This window comes from Sphaeramia orbicularis, chromosome 13 (assembly GCF_902148855.1).
Source record: "Sphaeramia orbicularis chromosome 13, fSphaOr1.1, whole genome shotgun sequence".
NCBI lineage: Eukaryota > Metazoa > Chordata > Actinopteri > Kurtiformes > Apogonidae > Sphaeramia > Sphaeramia orbicularis.
Window position 1 is genome coordinate 2,531,986 of NC_043969.1, and position 17,373 is coordinate 2,549,358.

A 17,373-nucleotide genomic window follows, 5' to 3' on the forward strand; every position below is an offset into this window, starting at 1 on the left:
CTGTACCTCACTTAAGTTTGAGTATTAAGTTTGAGTATTTCAATCTTCTGCTATTTTATACTACTCCACTACATCTCAGAAGCAACTTTGTAATCTACTACATTTGTCTGACAACTTTAGTGATTTTTCAGATTGCATTTTTACATATGCTTCCTGTCCACATCTCATCAAATGTGTTAACATTTCCTACTTCATTTAAACAATAAATAACCTCTTTAAAACTCTTTTGGAAAATGCAGTGTCACAAAGATGGAACCTGACAATGTTACAATATGAATATATGCAATATATGAATATATAAGAATATATGTACCTTTAGATGAAACTATCAGCAGTGTATAAAGTACTTTACATGAGGCCAAACTTCATATACGGTTGTAAAATGTAACAATAACCATGAACACACCAGTAAAATGGATCCAAACGTGCTTATGAATACTTATTTACTTATGCATACTTTAACTTAAATAAAACTTTTAGGCTTCTTCTTCCACGTCTCTTTATTGCCACATCAGCACAGGTCAATGTAGAGGCCAAATAAATGAAGAAGCAAAACATATGTAGCTTATAAGTAGTTGGGGCAAGTCTGAAAAGAGGAAGGTGGATTTAATTCAATTTTTTGAGACTTACCCCAACATTGACCGAACCCTGTTCTTAAAACAGTTGCTAACCCTCATAGTTTAAGACACTCGCAGTATGGAGACCTGTCCTCCTTAGTGACTTCGTAACTGCTTTATGTCCCTATTATGTAGTAAATACATGACGAGACAGGCTCAGCTTTTCAGACGTACCCCCGCCCTTTGTCCATATCAGTTTTCTTGGACGTTAGATAATGGCCACTTCAGTGACAGTGTCCAGTCAGTCGGCCACAGTGACGTCTGTAATTGTTGTACATATCGGTTAACTCCTCTGCCCTCTGACACCTTGCAGCTGCCCCTTCCCCCATTTTCTTCAGATTGCACGGCAGGGAACGTCCTCATTATGTAATCCTCACCCCACCCCACTCCCAGTCCTACTCCCCTTCCTCCTCAGTACATACAGTCAGACTGAGCGGAATCAGTGCTGCTGCCCCATCCCCCATCACCACCTGCCCCAGTTGGAGAAAACACTGTATTGGATTGGAAAACACTGAGCTACTTAGTAGCCAAACCCATTAGCATCACACATTTCAGTTGACCAGTAGTCACACAGTACTCGCCCACTCATATCCATATAGAGTGCTGCTGAAGCTGTAACAATACAACTAAATGAATGGGAGGTTCATTTGTTCAGTTGGATTGCTTTGTCTCTTTTAGGTGAATAATAATGATTTTGGTATGCTGCAGCTGTAGATGTCTTTGTTTTGAGACGCATTACAGATGAATATTTTGTCTAACATGACTTTAAATGGGCTCTCACATTAATGGCTTTAGTTTTTATTAACTATTTATTAACCGTTTAGTGTTTGGATTTTGGGGTCTTGATTTTTAGAAGAAACATTTTGTTTTTGTATGAGGAAATACACAAAAAAGTGAATCTGAAGTCTTAATCTGCCTTCAATGAAGAACAGAAAATGTACAGTGTGAAATGTATTTGCTTGTTAGTCTTGTGTCACCACAGGGACCTCACTAAAAACAGTGACTGAGTAAAAAACATTTCTGAATTGGTGTGAAATCATCACCCTTATGCCTGACAATAGCACTAACAGGGAGTCTTCTGTTTAAATAATCAGAGAAATAAAATTAGTCTTTGTTTTGGCACAGAAATATTTACACAAATGTGTCATTTTCAATATAGCTAAAGAAATGACACTCAAGAACCAAGTCATTGAACAGTGATAACAAAGTAACAAAAAAGAAATTCAGTATAACAATATAATTGCAATTCCAGTAATTAAAATATAAAGTAGCTTAAACAAGAAGAGCTAGAAGTAATTTTATCAAGACAGATGCATAAATGATAAGTGTTAACATGCAATTAATGTTACAACAGATCATATGTTCTAGTGGAAGCTTTTTTAACTCCATATTTTGGTACTGACAGTCTCATTTCATGCAAAATGTAATTGCATAAACATCATTACACAGTCATAAATATATATTTCTTTTACCTCTGTAGGACTGTTACTGCTTTTTACATCAGGCTCTATCATGCCTCTGTGCCCTGTGTTTTGTATACTTAACTATCCAATAGAGGGGGAAAATACATGATAAACAGCCACTGCAGTCAAAAATAGTGAGCAGTGACACTATGGGATGTTTGTCTCTTCTCTGTGTGGTGGAATTGGCAGGTGCTAGTATGTCTGATCAATCCTGTCTCTCTTCTTTTCCAGGAAACACCCAACTCTGTTTTCCTGGTCATGGAGGTAAGTGTAGAAACATGCCTACATGAATAACCCTCTCATGTGAAAGGTCATTAGAATATCAAAGTGTTGTTTTTTTTGGTCTCACTAACGGTAAATGACTTGAGGTAATGCAGAGGTTGACCCAGCTTTGTGTGAGCTCTGCTGCTGTCTAACATTTGTCCTGCCTTTTGCTCTGTTGTTTTCCTCATCACAGCGTTTACAACCTTTTCCAAGTCAGTTACACTTATTTCGCAAGACTCTCAGCTGGCTGCAGGGTCGAAAACAAACCCTGACTGCACCTCAAGTTACTCTTTGAAAATAAATCTCTCATCTAATTTCTAGGAATCATGTTCTCCGAAAGCTCATCGTAGGTTGCAAAAGCTCTACAGTATATTAGAATCCAGTAGGTTTACTTTCTTAAAGTACATTTCTGAGAAATAAACCGGTTTTCATAGCCATATTTAAAACTAGGTGGCAATTGCTTTGAAATCTTTAGGCAAATGTTCCAATGATTTGAGAGGAAAATAGAGTTCCACACCCCTTGGCTCTATTTTCAGGTTTTTGCCAATAACACTATTAAAAACATGGTGATTGACAGCTGTAATGACCGATCATTGTAAAAAATTTCAACAGTATCCTGTAATTGAAACAACATGGCAGTGTGACATTTTAGCCTCCTTTTTCCATTGCAATGTCACGTCATCCTTCTCTTTATTCACTCTATACTTTTAACAGAGAGGAAAGAGAGGGAGGAAAGGTTGTTTTTTCAAATTCTCCTGATTACTGACTGCTGAAGCTTTGCAAAGTTTTAATGTTGCTATGTAGGGGTTGACTCATTCATTCTGGACCAATGCCAATAATTTACTAATACCCACCAAAGAGTCTGATAACTGATGTTTTGAATGGAGATGCATTTGCAGAGAAAAACATTAGCTTAAAGCCTACAATACAGCTGCCAGTCAACTAACACCCTGAAGACTCATGTAAATAAAATAAATATTGAATTGGATATTGATTTTGAAAAGTACCCATATCAATTGTAGGAAAATATTGAAAACTAGTTCATAAGTGTCATGGTCCAGAAAAACAGCTGACTCTTTTTGCTGCTGTGCTTCAAAGCATAAATTCTTATTAAATCAATACTAATGACTCATATTTTGCTTAGCAGTAAAAGCTTGTCTTACTCAAACACTGGATGTATCAGATGGAAGTCAGGTGTAAGCCCCATGAAAAGAATCCTGTGTTCTTTGAGCACTTTGTGCTAAAGCAGTCAGTTTTTTTGGAACAGTGAGTTTTTGAAGGTACTAGAACATTTAGTACAAGAACCTGAGCTGAGTTCTGAGCCATAAGACTTATCTTATGTCCTCAACACTTTTCTCTTTCCCTCTTCTTCTAAAACCCCCTGTTCCTGATGTCTCTCTTGAGAACCAACTGTTCTCAAGCAAAACTAGTCAGTGCTGATGAAGCTACGACTATTCTGCACATGAGTTGAACACATGCTCATAGACCCACTGAATGCCAAAATATGCTTCTCAGCTTGACATTGTTGAACCTGAATTAAATTGTGCTTATTTGTCTCCCCCCACACAGTACTGTAACGGTGGGGATCTTGCCGACTATCTGCAAGGTAAGCATGCTGTTAATCTGCCTACCACACACACTATTGTTCATTAAAATAAAGTTGATAATGCTGCAGTGGAGGAAGGCCCATGTGACTGCAGCTGTTTTGAGTGTAGCTGTGGGAATGTGTGCATGTGATTCTGTGCTTGGTTGCTATGTGTGCTGGGTACTTGGTAGAATAATGTGTCTGTGTTTAGCAGGAATGTGAATGTATATCTCCATGTTTTCCATGTGGGGGATGCGTATGTGTGGGAATCACTGCAGCTTTGTACAAAGGGATGCTTATGTAGTATTGAGCTATTCAGCTTGCTGTTTATGCCACTGTGATAGTTTATTGTAAGTCTTCAAAGTTTAAACAGGGAAATGAAGCAGAGAGTGATGTGCAGAGGTTCAATGCAGATTTTACATTAACCTTATTTTTCTTAATTTTTAAAAAGTTATTCATCCTGGTTACACTTCCTTTCTCTTCATTCCTCCCTATTTTTTTGTAAATATCTTTTTATTTGCATTAATTTGTCCTAAAACTGGATAAGAGAACCGAATTAAACAATTAAACATATTTGTGCCATGCATAATCACAAATATGTGTGTATATGTGGCTAAGTTTCAGATTTTGTTGAGGTGGTTTCCCTGTGTAAAAATCAGATTATGTTTTAGGTCATATTCATGCAAAAACAAGATAAAATTCTGAAGGTTTCATAAAATTTCAAGCACCTCCATACATGTGGCTACTCTGTAATGCTCAAACACAAAGAGTTGAGAGGACATGCCTAAAGGAAGGATGTATGCAACCACTGTACTGTATCAGTGATGTCATGTGTGTAGGATGTCTCGCTCTAGCTGCTAGAGATGAGAAGACTAGTATGTCGAGTTTCATCGTGTTCGTATATATTTTGCAGTGTAAATGAAAGACTAACTTATAAAACCCACACCATAGTATTCCTGTTAGTGAAAGATTTTCGTTGTACAGGGTAAGCAATCATTAGAAAAAACTATGCTAAGACATCATGTGGTGAGTAAATACATGACGACATTTTTCCCTGAAATGAAAACCAGTAGTCAGACATCAGGCGTCAGACACTTCAACTTGTGGACAGGGGCCAGATTGAACCACAAGCCTTCCACTTAGTGAATGATCTGTTCTACCAACTGAGCTGCAGCCACCTGCAGTATCAGATACATGACCATTTACACTTCTCAGACTAAAGGAATTAGAAATAAAGGCCTGTTCCCTTTTGAAGCTGAGGTAAATAAAGGCCTGGGTCATATTTGAGTTAATGCATTAGTTTCAGACAGTTGAATCCAGGTTTGCTTCTGGAATCACAAACTGCTCTAAATCCAAGACAGTGTATACGTGTTCAGTAGATCCCTTAGATAACCACAGGTGTTTACACCTCTGTTATATAAAAGTATTGATTGTGCTGCCAGAACAGCTCCCTTATCTCTGTACCTTTGCATAGTATACCTGCCCGACATTTTCACTTACGCAGTGTTCAGCGCAGGTCATGATCAGAATCATCCATGACTAGGGGTATTTGAGTCTCTGCTTGAGTAACATTTGTGGTTGTGAAACTTGAGGGGTCATAGTGGAGGACTTGGGCTGTACATTAAAGTTCACAAGATAAATGTGCTCAACTGGGTTCTGATAAGCCATGAAATATTGTAACTACGGTCTTTATCAGTGTAGGTTAGGTTAGGTGTTTCTTGACACATTATTACTGTAGCTATTAACATGTATATTTATAATACAGGATAATAGTCTCTGGAAATATGAAAAGACTGAACTATGCAACGGTTTTACATTTTGGTAGGTCAGCGTCTTTTAGCTTCGATTGGATTCTGGGTCTAATGTAGGACTCCAGGGCTTATACGGTTAAGTACATATGTCTCTACATGTCCAATAAAGGTGGTAGACCTAGCTTCCATTTTCAGCTCCAAGCTCATTGCACACTGCTATTTGACACATGAAAGAGGTATGGTTTCAGTGTCTTCAGCTAATGTGTCCCCAACATTTCAGAGCAGATTATGTGTATTTTCTCATCCTTTTGAAACCTAACTTTATATACTGAAACATTTGAATCATTCAGATTTTACTGGGTGTATAATAACACACTTTCTGTGGAGTGACAATCTCAGAACACGTTTTCATTACTGCTGTACTCGGACATAAAATAGTCCTGTTACTTTTTCATGTTAGAAGTTGGTCCAGTGTGGTGGGCAGAGAGCAGCTAACCCCCAAATCCTGGATTAATGTTGATAAGCTTACTGGTTTGATCTATGCCTACACTGTAATCACAATGGCTTTGTGGAAATAGTGGAAAAAGAGAGAAAAAGAGCGAGAGGAATCCTCTTAGTTTCACATGGGATAAGATTTATTTTACTACCACAGGGAATTGGGCTTTCCCTATTTACACTGTTTACTCAGGGATTATACCATAACATGCTAATTATTAGCTTTAATGAGGAGAGGCTGATAAGTGCTTCTTGTGATGTTGTGTTGTTGTACAGAAGTACATTATAATTGAGATGTAGGACAGCTGTTTAAAACAATGAGACACTTAGTAGATCCACATTTTACCTCTGCATCACGTGAGTGCAGACCAAAGAAGTAGTCATTAATAGGTTTCATTAGGCACCAGGAAGAACCTCAGTTCAATCAATAGACAAGCCTCAAGACAATTTTCCAGGAATGTAATAGAGCTACAAGGGCAAGAAGGGGCACCTTTATTTGCTGAGGGAAGCAGGACTCCCTTCCCCTGGGAAAACCATAAAAGAGTTGTAAATTAAGATTGTGAACTGACAAAAAAGCACAGGTTTTAACACAGTCTGGTTTTTCTCTAGCCAAGGGGACCCTAAGAGAAGACACACTGAGGGTTTTCCTCCAGCAGATTGCCGCCGCCATGCGCATCCTCAACAGCAAAGGAATCATCCACCGTGACCTGAAACCACAGAACATCCTGCTGTCATATGTGGGACGCAAGAAGTCCAACATCAGTGGCATCCGCATCAAAATAGGTAAACAAATCTGACAGAGGTTTTTCACCACTGTGTCAAAATTACCAGTTAAAACCTGAACACAAAAATATTTAATTCCCTGAATTTCCAAAGCATCTTAAATGTAGTTGATATTCAAGCTATAAATATCTTAAAATATCAATTGTAGGAAAAGAATCATTTTAATTTGGTTTAGGGCAGAATATATGACCATTATTGTTTATTTTATTTAACTAGTTTTCCATTATTTTGTATCTCACAACAATGGCCACCGGTCTATTCCCACCATAGTTATTTTATTTTTTGCTTTTCGATGTAATTAAAAGGTCCTCATTACTTCAATACTTAAAATAAGTTCAGAAATGCAGGTGTAAATACTAGTTTTATTCTGAACTGTATCTTTTTGTAATAATCAGTCTATAGTTAATGTCCAATACATTGATAATCCAGCCATATCTTTGACAAGCTAAAACACTCTGGACTTGCTGTCTTACTGTCTGTTTTTGAGTTAATAATAGTGGTAAATGATAGATGTGATACTACTAATAAGAACTTGTGTCTTGACTGCCTTGTTTCTTGCGTGTGACCTACAGCTGACTTTGGCTTTGCACGGTACCTCCAGAGCAACATGATGGCGGCCACACTATGCGGGTCACCCATGTACATGGTAAGTGTGCTTCTCACATGATCTGTGTTGCAGCATAGGTCAGTTGTTTTGAAACATCAGCTTTCTCAGCAGCTTGTTGTGTAACTCTCCATGTTCTGGCCTGTTTTGTCCCTCAGGCCCCAGAGGTCATCATGTCCCAGAATTATGACGCCAAGGCTGACCTGTGGAGCATCGGGACAGTCATCTACCAGTGTCTGGTTGGAAAGCCACCTTTCCAGGTTGGTACTGCAGGAGAAACAACCAGCTGGGAAGAAGCACACTTTATCTGTGTTCCTCTGTTCATTTCATTTCTTTTTCTATTCATCACAGGCCAATAGTCCACAAGATCTAAGGATGTTCTATGAGAAGAACAAAAATCTCCAGCCTATGTAAGTTACAAAGAGTGTCAGCCATTTATTTTGGAGAATGTGTCATTTTGAGGGATTTGCAATGCATTAACGCCCTCATGCTCTCATTACCCAGCATCCCAAGGGAGACTTCGCCACAGCTCAGCGACCTTTTGTTGGGGCTGCTGCAGCGGAATCAGAAAGACAGGATGGACTTTGGTGAGTACTTTCTCACAAAGTTTTACTCACATTCACAGCTGTCTTTAAGTCTGTAAAGGTCTAATTTGTTCTGAACGTGTCTCACTTTTGAACCTGTTGCTCTACAGACACATTTTTCAGCCATCCTTTCCTGGAGCCATCATCCACTATTAAAAAATGTAAGCGTTTGTGCCACACTCTAAGTTCTCTGTATTGCATTTTAAGACCTTCACAGTTCAGCTCTTGATGAATCATGCTTTTATTTCTCTCAGCATGTCCAGTTCCAGTCCCAAGCACCTCCAACGCTGTGACGGACAGTTCCTGCGGCAGCTCCCCATGCATCCGTTACAACTCCCCTCCTGTGAGCTTAATATTACTTTATCAATCCTTACTTAGGGTTGCCTTTTTGAATACTTCTGTTCTTCTACTTCCACTGCTGATTGTGCTGAAATCCCAAACATAGGGTCCAAATCAAGGTTTAAAACAGATTTACAGGCAGATTTATTTATACTTTGAAGCTTTTACTATTATAAATCCAGTAGATTCTATGTGTTCTCTGTAGCGTAGAAACTTAATCACTAGCAATAAGAAAATTCTTTGGTATAAGTCTCGTAATTCATTAATTGCAAACATCTTGAAAGCACATCACAAATAGTTGTATGAACAACCCCAAACAGGCTCCCTCCCTCACTCCTGCACTAATAATTATTTCCTTCAACAATGGAAGGTGTTAGGAGTGGCTTTAATAGGTGTGTTGTTTGGGTGGTACTGTCACTATGCGGATGAAATCTAATATGTGAGGCATGAAAATATCGTTAACACTTCGTAAGTAGCTACGACAGCCAGATGTCATGATGGAAATATAATTATGCAATTGCCATATAACGCTGATAAAACAAACACACCCAAAACACGCTACAAATGCAAAAAAAAAAAACCACACCATCTAGAAAATAGAGAGGTGCATTCTATCAACCACTTTTAGACCAAATGCTGTTGCACCAAATGACTAAACATACACACCATCCATGAAAACACACACTTTAGTTTTGAAAATATTTGACTAATTGTGAATATAAGTGGTTCAGTGACACATTACTGATTGGCCTTTTATTACATGTTAAGTAATAGGTTTATTTACTTGTGGTCCTTTATTGAATATAAACTGGAGCAAAATTCTGAATTAACACTTAATTTAAGGTCTTTCGTAAAAATAGGTGATCAAAGTTCTCAGTATATTTCTATCCTTCAGTCTGGCGAGACATGGCTAAGGAAAATAGTTTTGTTTTGTTTTTTTCGTAGAAAAGGCATTGATTACTTTTTTGTTATGTTGTATTGGGTAAAATATCTCAGACTCATGGCTAAATATCCCTGTCCTCTGGCTGTAGACAAGACAGCCCTCACTTGGAGATAGGTACAGACAGTTCCCCCATCAGTGGTGGAGTAACTGACATTTTCAGTGACTTGATCATTATATAAAGTACCAGAGGAAATGGACTGCATGTAGTACTATGACTTAAATTCCATGAGTACTTGAAATTGAAACTTCCATGAGATGTAACCTATATGCAGAGGGAAACAATACTGTTGTGTGACCCCCGACCAAGCTTTTTATCATAAAAAAACAATGAAAATCAACTAAATATCTACAGTATATAGAATGAAATAAAATATTGTGTCATGATGGAGTTTTCAGCTACATCCTCCAGCCCTGCTACACTCCACTACTTTAACTAACAAATCTACTGCTAGTTTTGACAATCTGTTTGCACACTGACACATCTCATTTCACGGCAGCAGTAGAAATGCAGGCCCAGTCCATTTCCTAGGACGTGCGTGTTCTCTCTAACAATGTGATTACATTAGTTTGACAGTCAGCACTGCCCTGCCTGGAAGCCTTAATTGCATCATTTAGAAAGTATACTACGACTTAATCTGTCTCTCTCCTTTGACAGTCTCTCCCGGACATGCAGACTCTAGCAGAAGACGGCTTGTCATCCCCTCCACTGGGTCCTCCCAACTTTCTTCAGCTGTCCAAAGAGTCTGCAGGAAGCACCAGCAGCAAGAATTCCTCCTGCGACACCGATGACTTTGTCCTGGTGCCTCACATCTCCACTGACAGCTGTAAGCGTCAATTCACAGTTATAATTTACAAACCCTTCACTCAGGTGTATCTCAAACACCAGAACTATATGCAAGGAATATTACGGCTGCTTCTTGATCAGCTGCTCTCATTTCCTTTATGGAATATTCCTCCTTAAAACAGTGTCACTGTTCATTTTTCACCAGTTGACATTTATTTGTATTATGTTGTATAATTAACCTTTGGTCTTTGTTGAGCATCATGATTCCTTCGTGCTTAATAATGAGGTTGAGTTGTAGTTCCTAACAGTGAATAAATTTGAATAGATACAGAGCAGAAAGAAGTCCTCACTGTTTTCACTTTGTAAATGTCAAGTGTTTCCAGGGTGCTTTTATTGTGTCATTTGTGGGGTATTTTTGTTGTGAGATGGTCCTACTGCTTGTAAGAGTGTACAATCTTGCTGTAGACCTGGTGTTTTTCCTCTTACTACTTTTCAAGAATATTTCATTGGAACCAAATAGATAAAGCAATATCACCATATGACAAAATGCAGAAACAGTGAGTTCTTTGTCCTGTCTGATCAATTATTGTGAGGGTACAGGTAGCCTGAATGTATACCCAAGTAAATGTAAACCCTGGGCACTATATAGTCTTTATATAACTAACAGTAGGCCAGTGTGCAGATTTGCTTTGTTGACTTATAATGTTTAACCTTACATACTGCCTGACATGTAGACGTATATAGTCTGTCTAGTCTCCATGTGCAGCATCTTTCTTGTGTCAGAAACTGGCAGCTGACGTAGATGCACTGTGTTTTCATTATACACCCTCACATGCTCACATGAAGCACATGTCACCAAATCCGCAGCCAGTAAATGAGACAGCTGCTAACCATTTCATGCTGTAATTTTAGACAACGGTCCACACACAGTAGACATACACATTTACCCACTTGACTAGTAAAATGAACCCTTGCACTCTGCACCTGCTGCAGTGCACATGCACACACAGACAAATCCACCTGCTCGTCTTCCACTGACACAATGAACAAAGTGCAAAGCACTGCATGTGTCATCTCATCTTTTGAGTGGCATTTCATTACCTAATGACTGCTGATTTATACATCAGTTAAACCTGTTTCACCCTTATTTGTTCTTTTCTTCCTCAGATGACCAGCCAATGGCAGCGGGTCGCCGACCGTCCAGTGAGTTCCTCATGTGTGGAGGGTGAGTGTATTTTTGGCAAAGATGTTTCATTTGAAATTTTCTCCCATTTGTTAAAATTAAGAGCCTATGAAGAGTGCGCTTGTATAGAATTTGATGATGAGAAGCTAAAAAGCCTCCAAGGTTGACTGATCGTAAAGAGTGTGACACGATGATGTGAACTGGATTTCACTTGACTCACAGACTTGAGTTCAAGTATGTATGCATGGAAAGCATTGTCATGTGTTTTTGTGTTGACCAGACTTACTTTGTATTTTATTTTCACAATTTCAGACCATAAATGAGCAATAAAGATGTGTACTTTTCTTTTTACTCATTTTATATTTACTGCTGTTAGAGGTGTAGAGATTAAAATCAATTAAATTCAATTGAATAGTAAATTATTACTTTTCATATTTTCAGTCATATCAAAATCTTGATTCCAGTTATTGATAGTCCTACGCAGCATAACCTGTAGGTTTGGGATCAGATTAATTAAACCTAAATCAAATCAGTATAGGTATGTCTCTGGGGTGGATGTTGCGTTAGGTTAGTTTTAGATTTAGTTTAACAGCTTACCAAGGTAATGCTGTTTAGACAATTATGTTTAAACAAAACTTTAATTCCAATAGTCTGCAAACCAACATGGAAATGAAATTTGCTTGTACAGAGTTTTCCTGGGTGGCTATCTCCACATTTTTGTGTAAACCGAGATTCCACTGCAGAAGCAAGAACTTTCTTTGACTTGAAGTTGGATTGAACTTTTTCCCCTTGTTAAATGTTGGTTTATATAGTTTATTTTTTTATTTTCATCTTGGCTGCTTAGCATGTATGAGGAGAAGACCTTATGTGTTAGCAGAGGGGATTAGGTAATTTTCTGGCATGTGAAATACCTCAGAATGAATATACCAGAGTAAATGTAAATAGGGTTTTTAAAAGTACACAAAACTCTCTGTTACAGTAACAAGGGCAGTTCTAATATACTCATTCCTTCTGAGACTGCCTCTTACTGCTGTTTTGTTTTTCATATTTGCAGCCCACCCCCAAATCTACATTATTTTTGAGCTATGAATCACAAGTTGAGCCAAAAAACAAGGTGCTAAAAAAAGCACCTGAGGGCTGTGAGCTAAGAATAGTCGCTCACACACACGCACACACACACACCAAAACATGGCTGCAATAACAAGCTGTGACTGTTATTACAGTGCCTCAGCTGTGTATTAAAAGATCAGAAGATGTTCACATGTGCTGTAACCACACTCTTTTCACATGGCAGAATTTTCCACTTCTGCCTCCATAGGCGTCAGAATTTTGTCCAGCTGTTCAAGAGGTGTGGTGACTGCAGCTATGTCCACTAGTCAATTTTCTGTTGCTTTTGGCAAGGTACACTCAAAGTTTAACCTGGGTGTTGTTTTTCTTAATGTCAACAAAGCACATGAAAAGACCAAAACTTGTATTGAGTGAATCTGTGTACCCTACACTGTCTGTGGCTCTCTGTAAAGCTCATAAATAGATGTTATAAATACTGTTTATTTTTAAGGAAGGCTTGGCAATTTCCTAAAACAGCTGGTCACTGTAGTATTTAGCAAATGTTACTCAAACAAAAGAAAGTAATACAGTTTGTCAGGGACTCTTTTCAGAAGTGGATTAACCCGGACTTGTTGCTGAAGTCAGTATTTGTGACAGCAGAGCAATGTACATGGTGTTGAGTCCAATTAAACTGCAGTGTGTATATTAATGTAATGAAAGAACATGTTTACCAAAGTAACTCATTTTGACTTTTTGTGAGTTTATCAAAAATGGCAAATACTGTATTTTCATAGAGGGTTATTTGTCATTAGTAGTCATTTAGGTAACTGAACCTTTTCCATGTTGTTTGGATTTGGTGCTTTTCATTTCTTTGTGGTTCAGTAAAAAAAAGAAACTGATGTAAATATCCTGGTGGGCATTTCTCATAGCTCGTGTCATTTATGAGCAAAATGACTGTTTGCATCATTAGTAATAACAACTGTAATCCTAGTTACAGTTAATTTCAAGGCAAGCAATTATATTGCATAACTGACTAGATACACACACAGTACTAGTCAGGTCAAATAGTTGTTAAATTTTAATTGATCAGTGAATTTGTTTTTCCTCTAAATCATGTTGTTATTTAGTAGGAATTGCAAGAAATGCAATGCCCAATGCAAAACCTAAGTTGTTTTCCCATTCAGCATACAACACACTTTAACTTCGGAACTATTTGAAAAACCACTGTAGCCTGTTTTGATGACTTTGTATTTAAAATATATTTCTATTGTTCTATAATAGGGTTTTTTAAGAGATTGAATAACACTAACATATTCTTTGCTGTCTTAAAGCCCCCCCACTCAAAATCAAGTGTTTTTTATGCTCATTCACTGGAAGAGTTCAGAATGATGCCTTTTAAGGTTGTGTATTTAATAGAGACATAAATATTCACTGGCATCACTATTCAGTGCCATTAAGATTAAATGCATGTATGCTGAAAATAGAGAACAGGAAACATCTCATGTCCAGGAGTTATGGGAGGGACAACATTTGGATTTTAACAATTTTTGACAAGGTCATTGAGCATCATTGGATTGGAGTCCATGTTTGGAAGAGACTCTAGTTACCGACTTGTATCCAGACACTGCTTTATACTTATCTCCCTGCTATCCTGTTTGCATGTTTAAACAGCCTCAAGCAAAACTGTTTGCACCGCCTCCTTGTTCCGTTTTTCTCTGCTCTCATTCTGTATATCTTTCATGTTGTCGTCTCACTTGCTTCCCCCTCTTAACGGCTTGTTCTGCCGGCTTTTCTCCCTCTCTCTCTACCTTCTACTTCTCTCCTCTTAATGGCTTTCTACGTAGCAATAACTCTTTGCCTCTTGCATAAATTAGTTAACCATTGACACAGAAGGAACCAATTTTTTCTTCATTAGAAGACTTTGCAATTTTTTTACCACCAGCCACACACTTGAATAGCTCCTAAATCACAGCCTTGTTTATCCTGATGTGGCCTGTGAATCCCAAATTTACTGGAGTCATGGAAGGCGAGGGAGAGGGAAATGGAGTATGTAAAAACAGTCCCATCAATGAAAGCAAAAGACTAGCAAAACGACAGGAGAAGCAAATTAAGCAAAGGATAAAATGAATGCGTCGATGCACCAAAGACACAGGGGTTGGGGGTGTTGGAGCCCATCCCCCCCAGGCTTGCTGAGTAAAAACCAGGTCAGTGTAGAAGCAAAGTGACTTGCAGATTCAGGCTCTGTCCTCTCAGCTCTTAAAAGCAGCTGCTCACTGACCTACAAATTCTCTTTCTCTGTTTTTAACAAGGCTACAGCAGCGTACAGCATTCCTGCCCATGTTAAGCCTTTGCTAGGATCAATAAAGCATTTAGTAACCCTGAGCTAAATAGAAGCCCTGCATCATGGATTACTACATCAAATGTTTACTCCACTGATGTGAAGCATGTGGAGAGGGAGAGCACATATTAAAGGTTTATTTCTTAGAAAGCCAACAAAGAAACGGTTCTGTAGTTCTTTGTCCAGACTAGTCTTTTCCTCACGTGTCCCGTCTTCTCCCTTTTTGGCTCCACACCATCCACCATTGCATAATGCTGGATTCTAACTGGTGTCCCTCTATAACTGCCACTTCCTCTGCTCCTCCTCCTTTTTCTTTACATTCTGTATGTAAGCAAACACCTCTGTGGGTGACTCGGTCAAGACTTTATGTCCTAGAACATTTTGTCTCCTCTGGAATAACAAAAGAATGCAAATGAGCTCTGACTCTTTGCACTTCCCCTTCTGTGTCTGCTGAACACAGAAGGAGCTCCCTTGCACGTGCCATTGGCCCGCCCCTGCCTGAAACCCTGCCCACCTGCAGAACAGGCTTGAAGCTGATTGGCTTTGTCTGTGTGTTTACATGTTGGCCTCGCCTCCTTTTTTTTTTCCCTGTCTCACATGGGCAGCCAAGCTAAACTTGCTCAACCTGTGTCTACAGAAATAAACAAAGAACTCAGGGCTGTTGAAAGGACTTTTACCGTTGTCTTAATTTGAATCATTACACAAAGTATTGTCGTTTTTTTTTTTTAAAGTATTATGGGTACTGACACCCCAGAAGACAAACTGCAGATATGGAACCTGCAACAACAGCCTCGAGCCGACTGGCTAAACTTGCTCTCGCCATTTTTCCCAACCAGGCAGCCACAACCAACTCCAGGACAGACCCCTATGGTGTCCCCTCGAGCTGAGACAACCCCGATTCCTGTTCCTACCCAGGTGCGCAACTACCAGCGCATCAAGCAGAACCTGTCCAGTAGCCCGACAACCACGCTCTATAGCTCCCCCAGGTAAGTGTCCTCCACCACATCAGAGGATCTAGTGTAGACAGTTTCTGGGGCTGGTTTCATAGAGATGATTTACGCTGGTGTACAGTCTTAGATTAGTGTAATGCAATGAGAATGTGACTTATTTTAAGCCTGGAAAAACACCTTTTTATTACCATTGTAAATGCTAGTTAAAATAACCAGTAACATCAACTGACAGAAAGGAAGAACACATTGTTCATCATCAATGGTGTGTTTGTTTGTTTAATAATATTAATCTAAGAGAAAACATTTTTAGAAAGCATGGTAACCACTGGAAATATGAAACGATGAAAAGACTGTTAATTTTTTAGTTAAAGGTATCCTGATCCTGTCTGAAGAGTTATCATAACCACTAAACATGTTACACAAAACACAATGCTAAAACATGAAGTTGCATTATTTTTCCCAGATGGCTTTTAAAAACTGTGTCTGAATTTGTTTAAAATTATTCCTGCAAGTGAAGGTTATCTTCTGGAGTGACCTGAGCTGAGGTATTGGCACTATAAAAAAAAATCTGACAGAAGGTAATAGTGACAATAATATCAGATGCTAAGCTTTGTGAACCAGTTACATTTAGATATCTATCTGAAGTCAGATTTTTAGTTTGATCAAAGCCTTAGTCGGTCTCTGTAAAGCCAGCTTCTCGTCTGTCTGTAAAATGCACGCTATGTCTCTAAGTGATTCAAAGTAAACAGGATTTGTTACAGGTACCAGCTGATGACTAATGCACAGTACTTTTATAAGTAATGAAAACGCTGGCTGTTATTTCATCAGTCATAAAGTTTCACTGAGGTTACATCAGCTAAGTCATCTGTCGACTTCAGACTGTGACCTCCCAACCTGTTGCCAGGAGGGATTGTGTGAAAACAAAGCAAATGGAATGGCAGAGGAAGGGTGGCATTGTTTTCACAGGGAGATTCAGGCTACAGTTCCTATTTTCTGGCTGAAAAGGAGAATACAAGAAGCTGTGTCAGCTCTGACAGGTGTATTGTTTTATTGTTTTGCTAATGTGATTATTATTCGAAGTCTTATTGTGCTGGCACTGCTCTGTACCATCAAAGATCTCCTGTGGTGACCACAGTTCTGAGGATTAGGAATTGTTTAACAGTTTGTAGTGGTAACTCAGTATGTTGGCCTGTTTGTGCACCCATAGGAGTGTTACAGAACTGATACTGTCCCTATATGTCTTTGTTCAGCTGCTCATCTCAGTAGCTTGTCCAGAGTGCAGTAATGTTCTGACACAGTGTCCTTTTGACCTGTTAGAGGCACTGTTAATGGGTTAGTATTACTGTATTAACAGTGTGTGTGTGAGAGAGAGAGAGGGGCGGGGGGTAAATATGATGAAAGACATTGCAGTACTTGCTTTCTCTTTATTTTTTGTGCACAGATCCTAGCATAAGGCTGGAGACCAGGCAAAGGACAGTTTCTGTTGAGCTCTTAATATTATGAGAAGTCATTCAGAAGATTTTTGAACTTACAAAAAATGTAACAAATTTTACCCATATTTTCAAATAACCTATACTTTTTTAAGAATTTAGAGACACTTAAATGAATTTTGCAACCAGATTCTATCCATTAATTACAGTCAA

At 38.6% G+C, this 17,373-nt stretch overlaps 1 protein-coding gene across 1 annotated transcript in view; it reads left to right on the top strand.

Moving 5' to 3' along the window:
* Window positions 1-17,373, top strand: part of ulk2 (unc-51 like autophagy activating kinase 2) — a 46,452-nt gene that overhangs the window by 20,347 nt on the left and 8,732 nt on the right. The window contains exons 4-15 of the mRNA XM_030152818.1: window positions 2,312-2,344; window positions 3,914-3,950; window positions 6,785-6,958; window positions 7,531-7,604; window positions 7,721-7,822; window positions 7,914-7,972; window positions 8,067-8,149; window positions 8,257-8,307; window positions 8,401-8,489; window positions 10,084-10,252; window positions 11,380-11,437; window positions 15,617-15,766. Of these exons, the coding sequence (XP_030008678.1) occupies window positions 2,312-2,344; window positions 3,914-3,950; window positions 6,785-6,958; window positions 7,531-7,604; window positions 7,721-7,822; window positions 7,914-7,972; window positions 8,067-8,149; window positions 8,257-8,307; window positions 8,401-8,489; window positions 10,084-10,252; window positions 11,380-11,437; window positions 15,617-15,766 (1,079 nt within the window). The remainder of the gene's footprint in view (window positions 1-2,311; window positions 2,345-3,913; window positions 3,951-6,784; window positions 6,959-7,530; window positions 7,605-7,720; window positions 7,823-7,913; window positions 7,973-8,066; window positions 8,150-8,256; window positions 8,308-8,400; window positions 8,490-10,083; window positions 10,253-11,379; window positions 11,438-15,616; window positions 15,767-17,373) is intronic.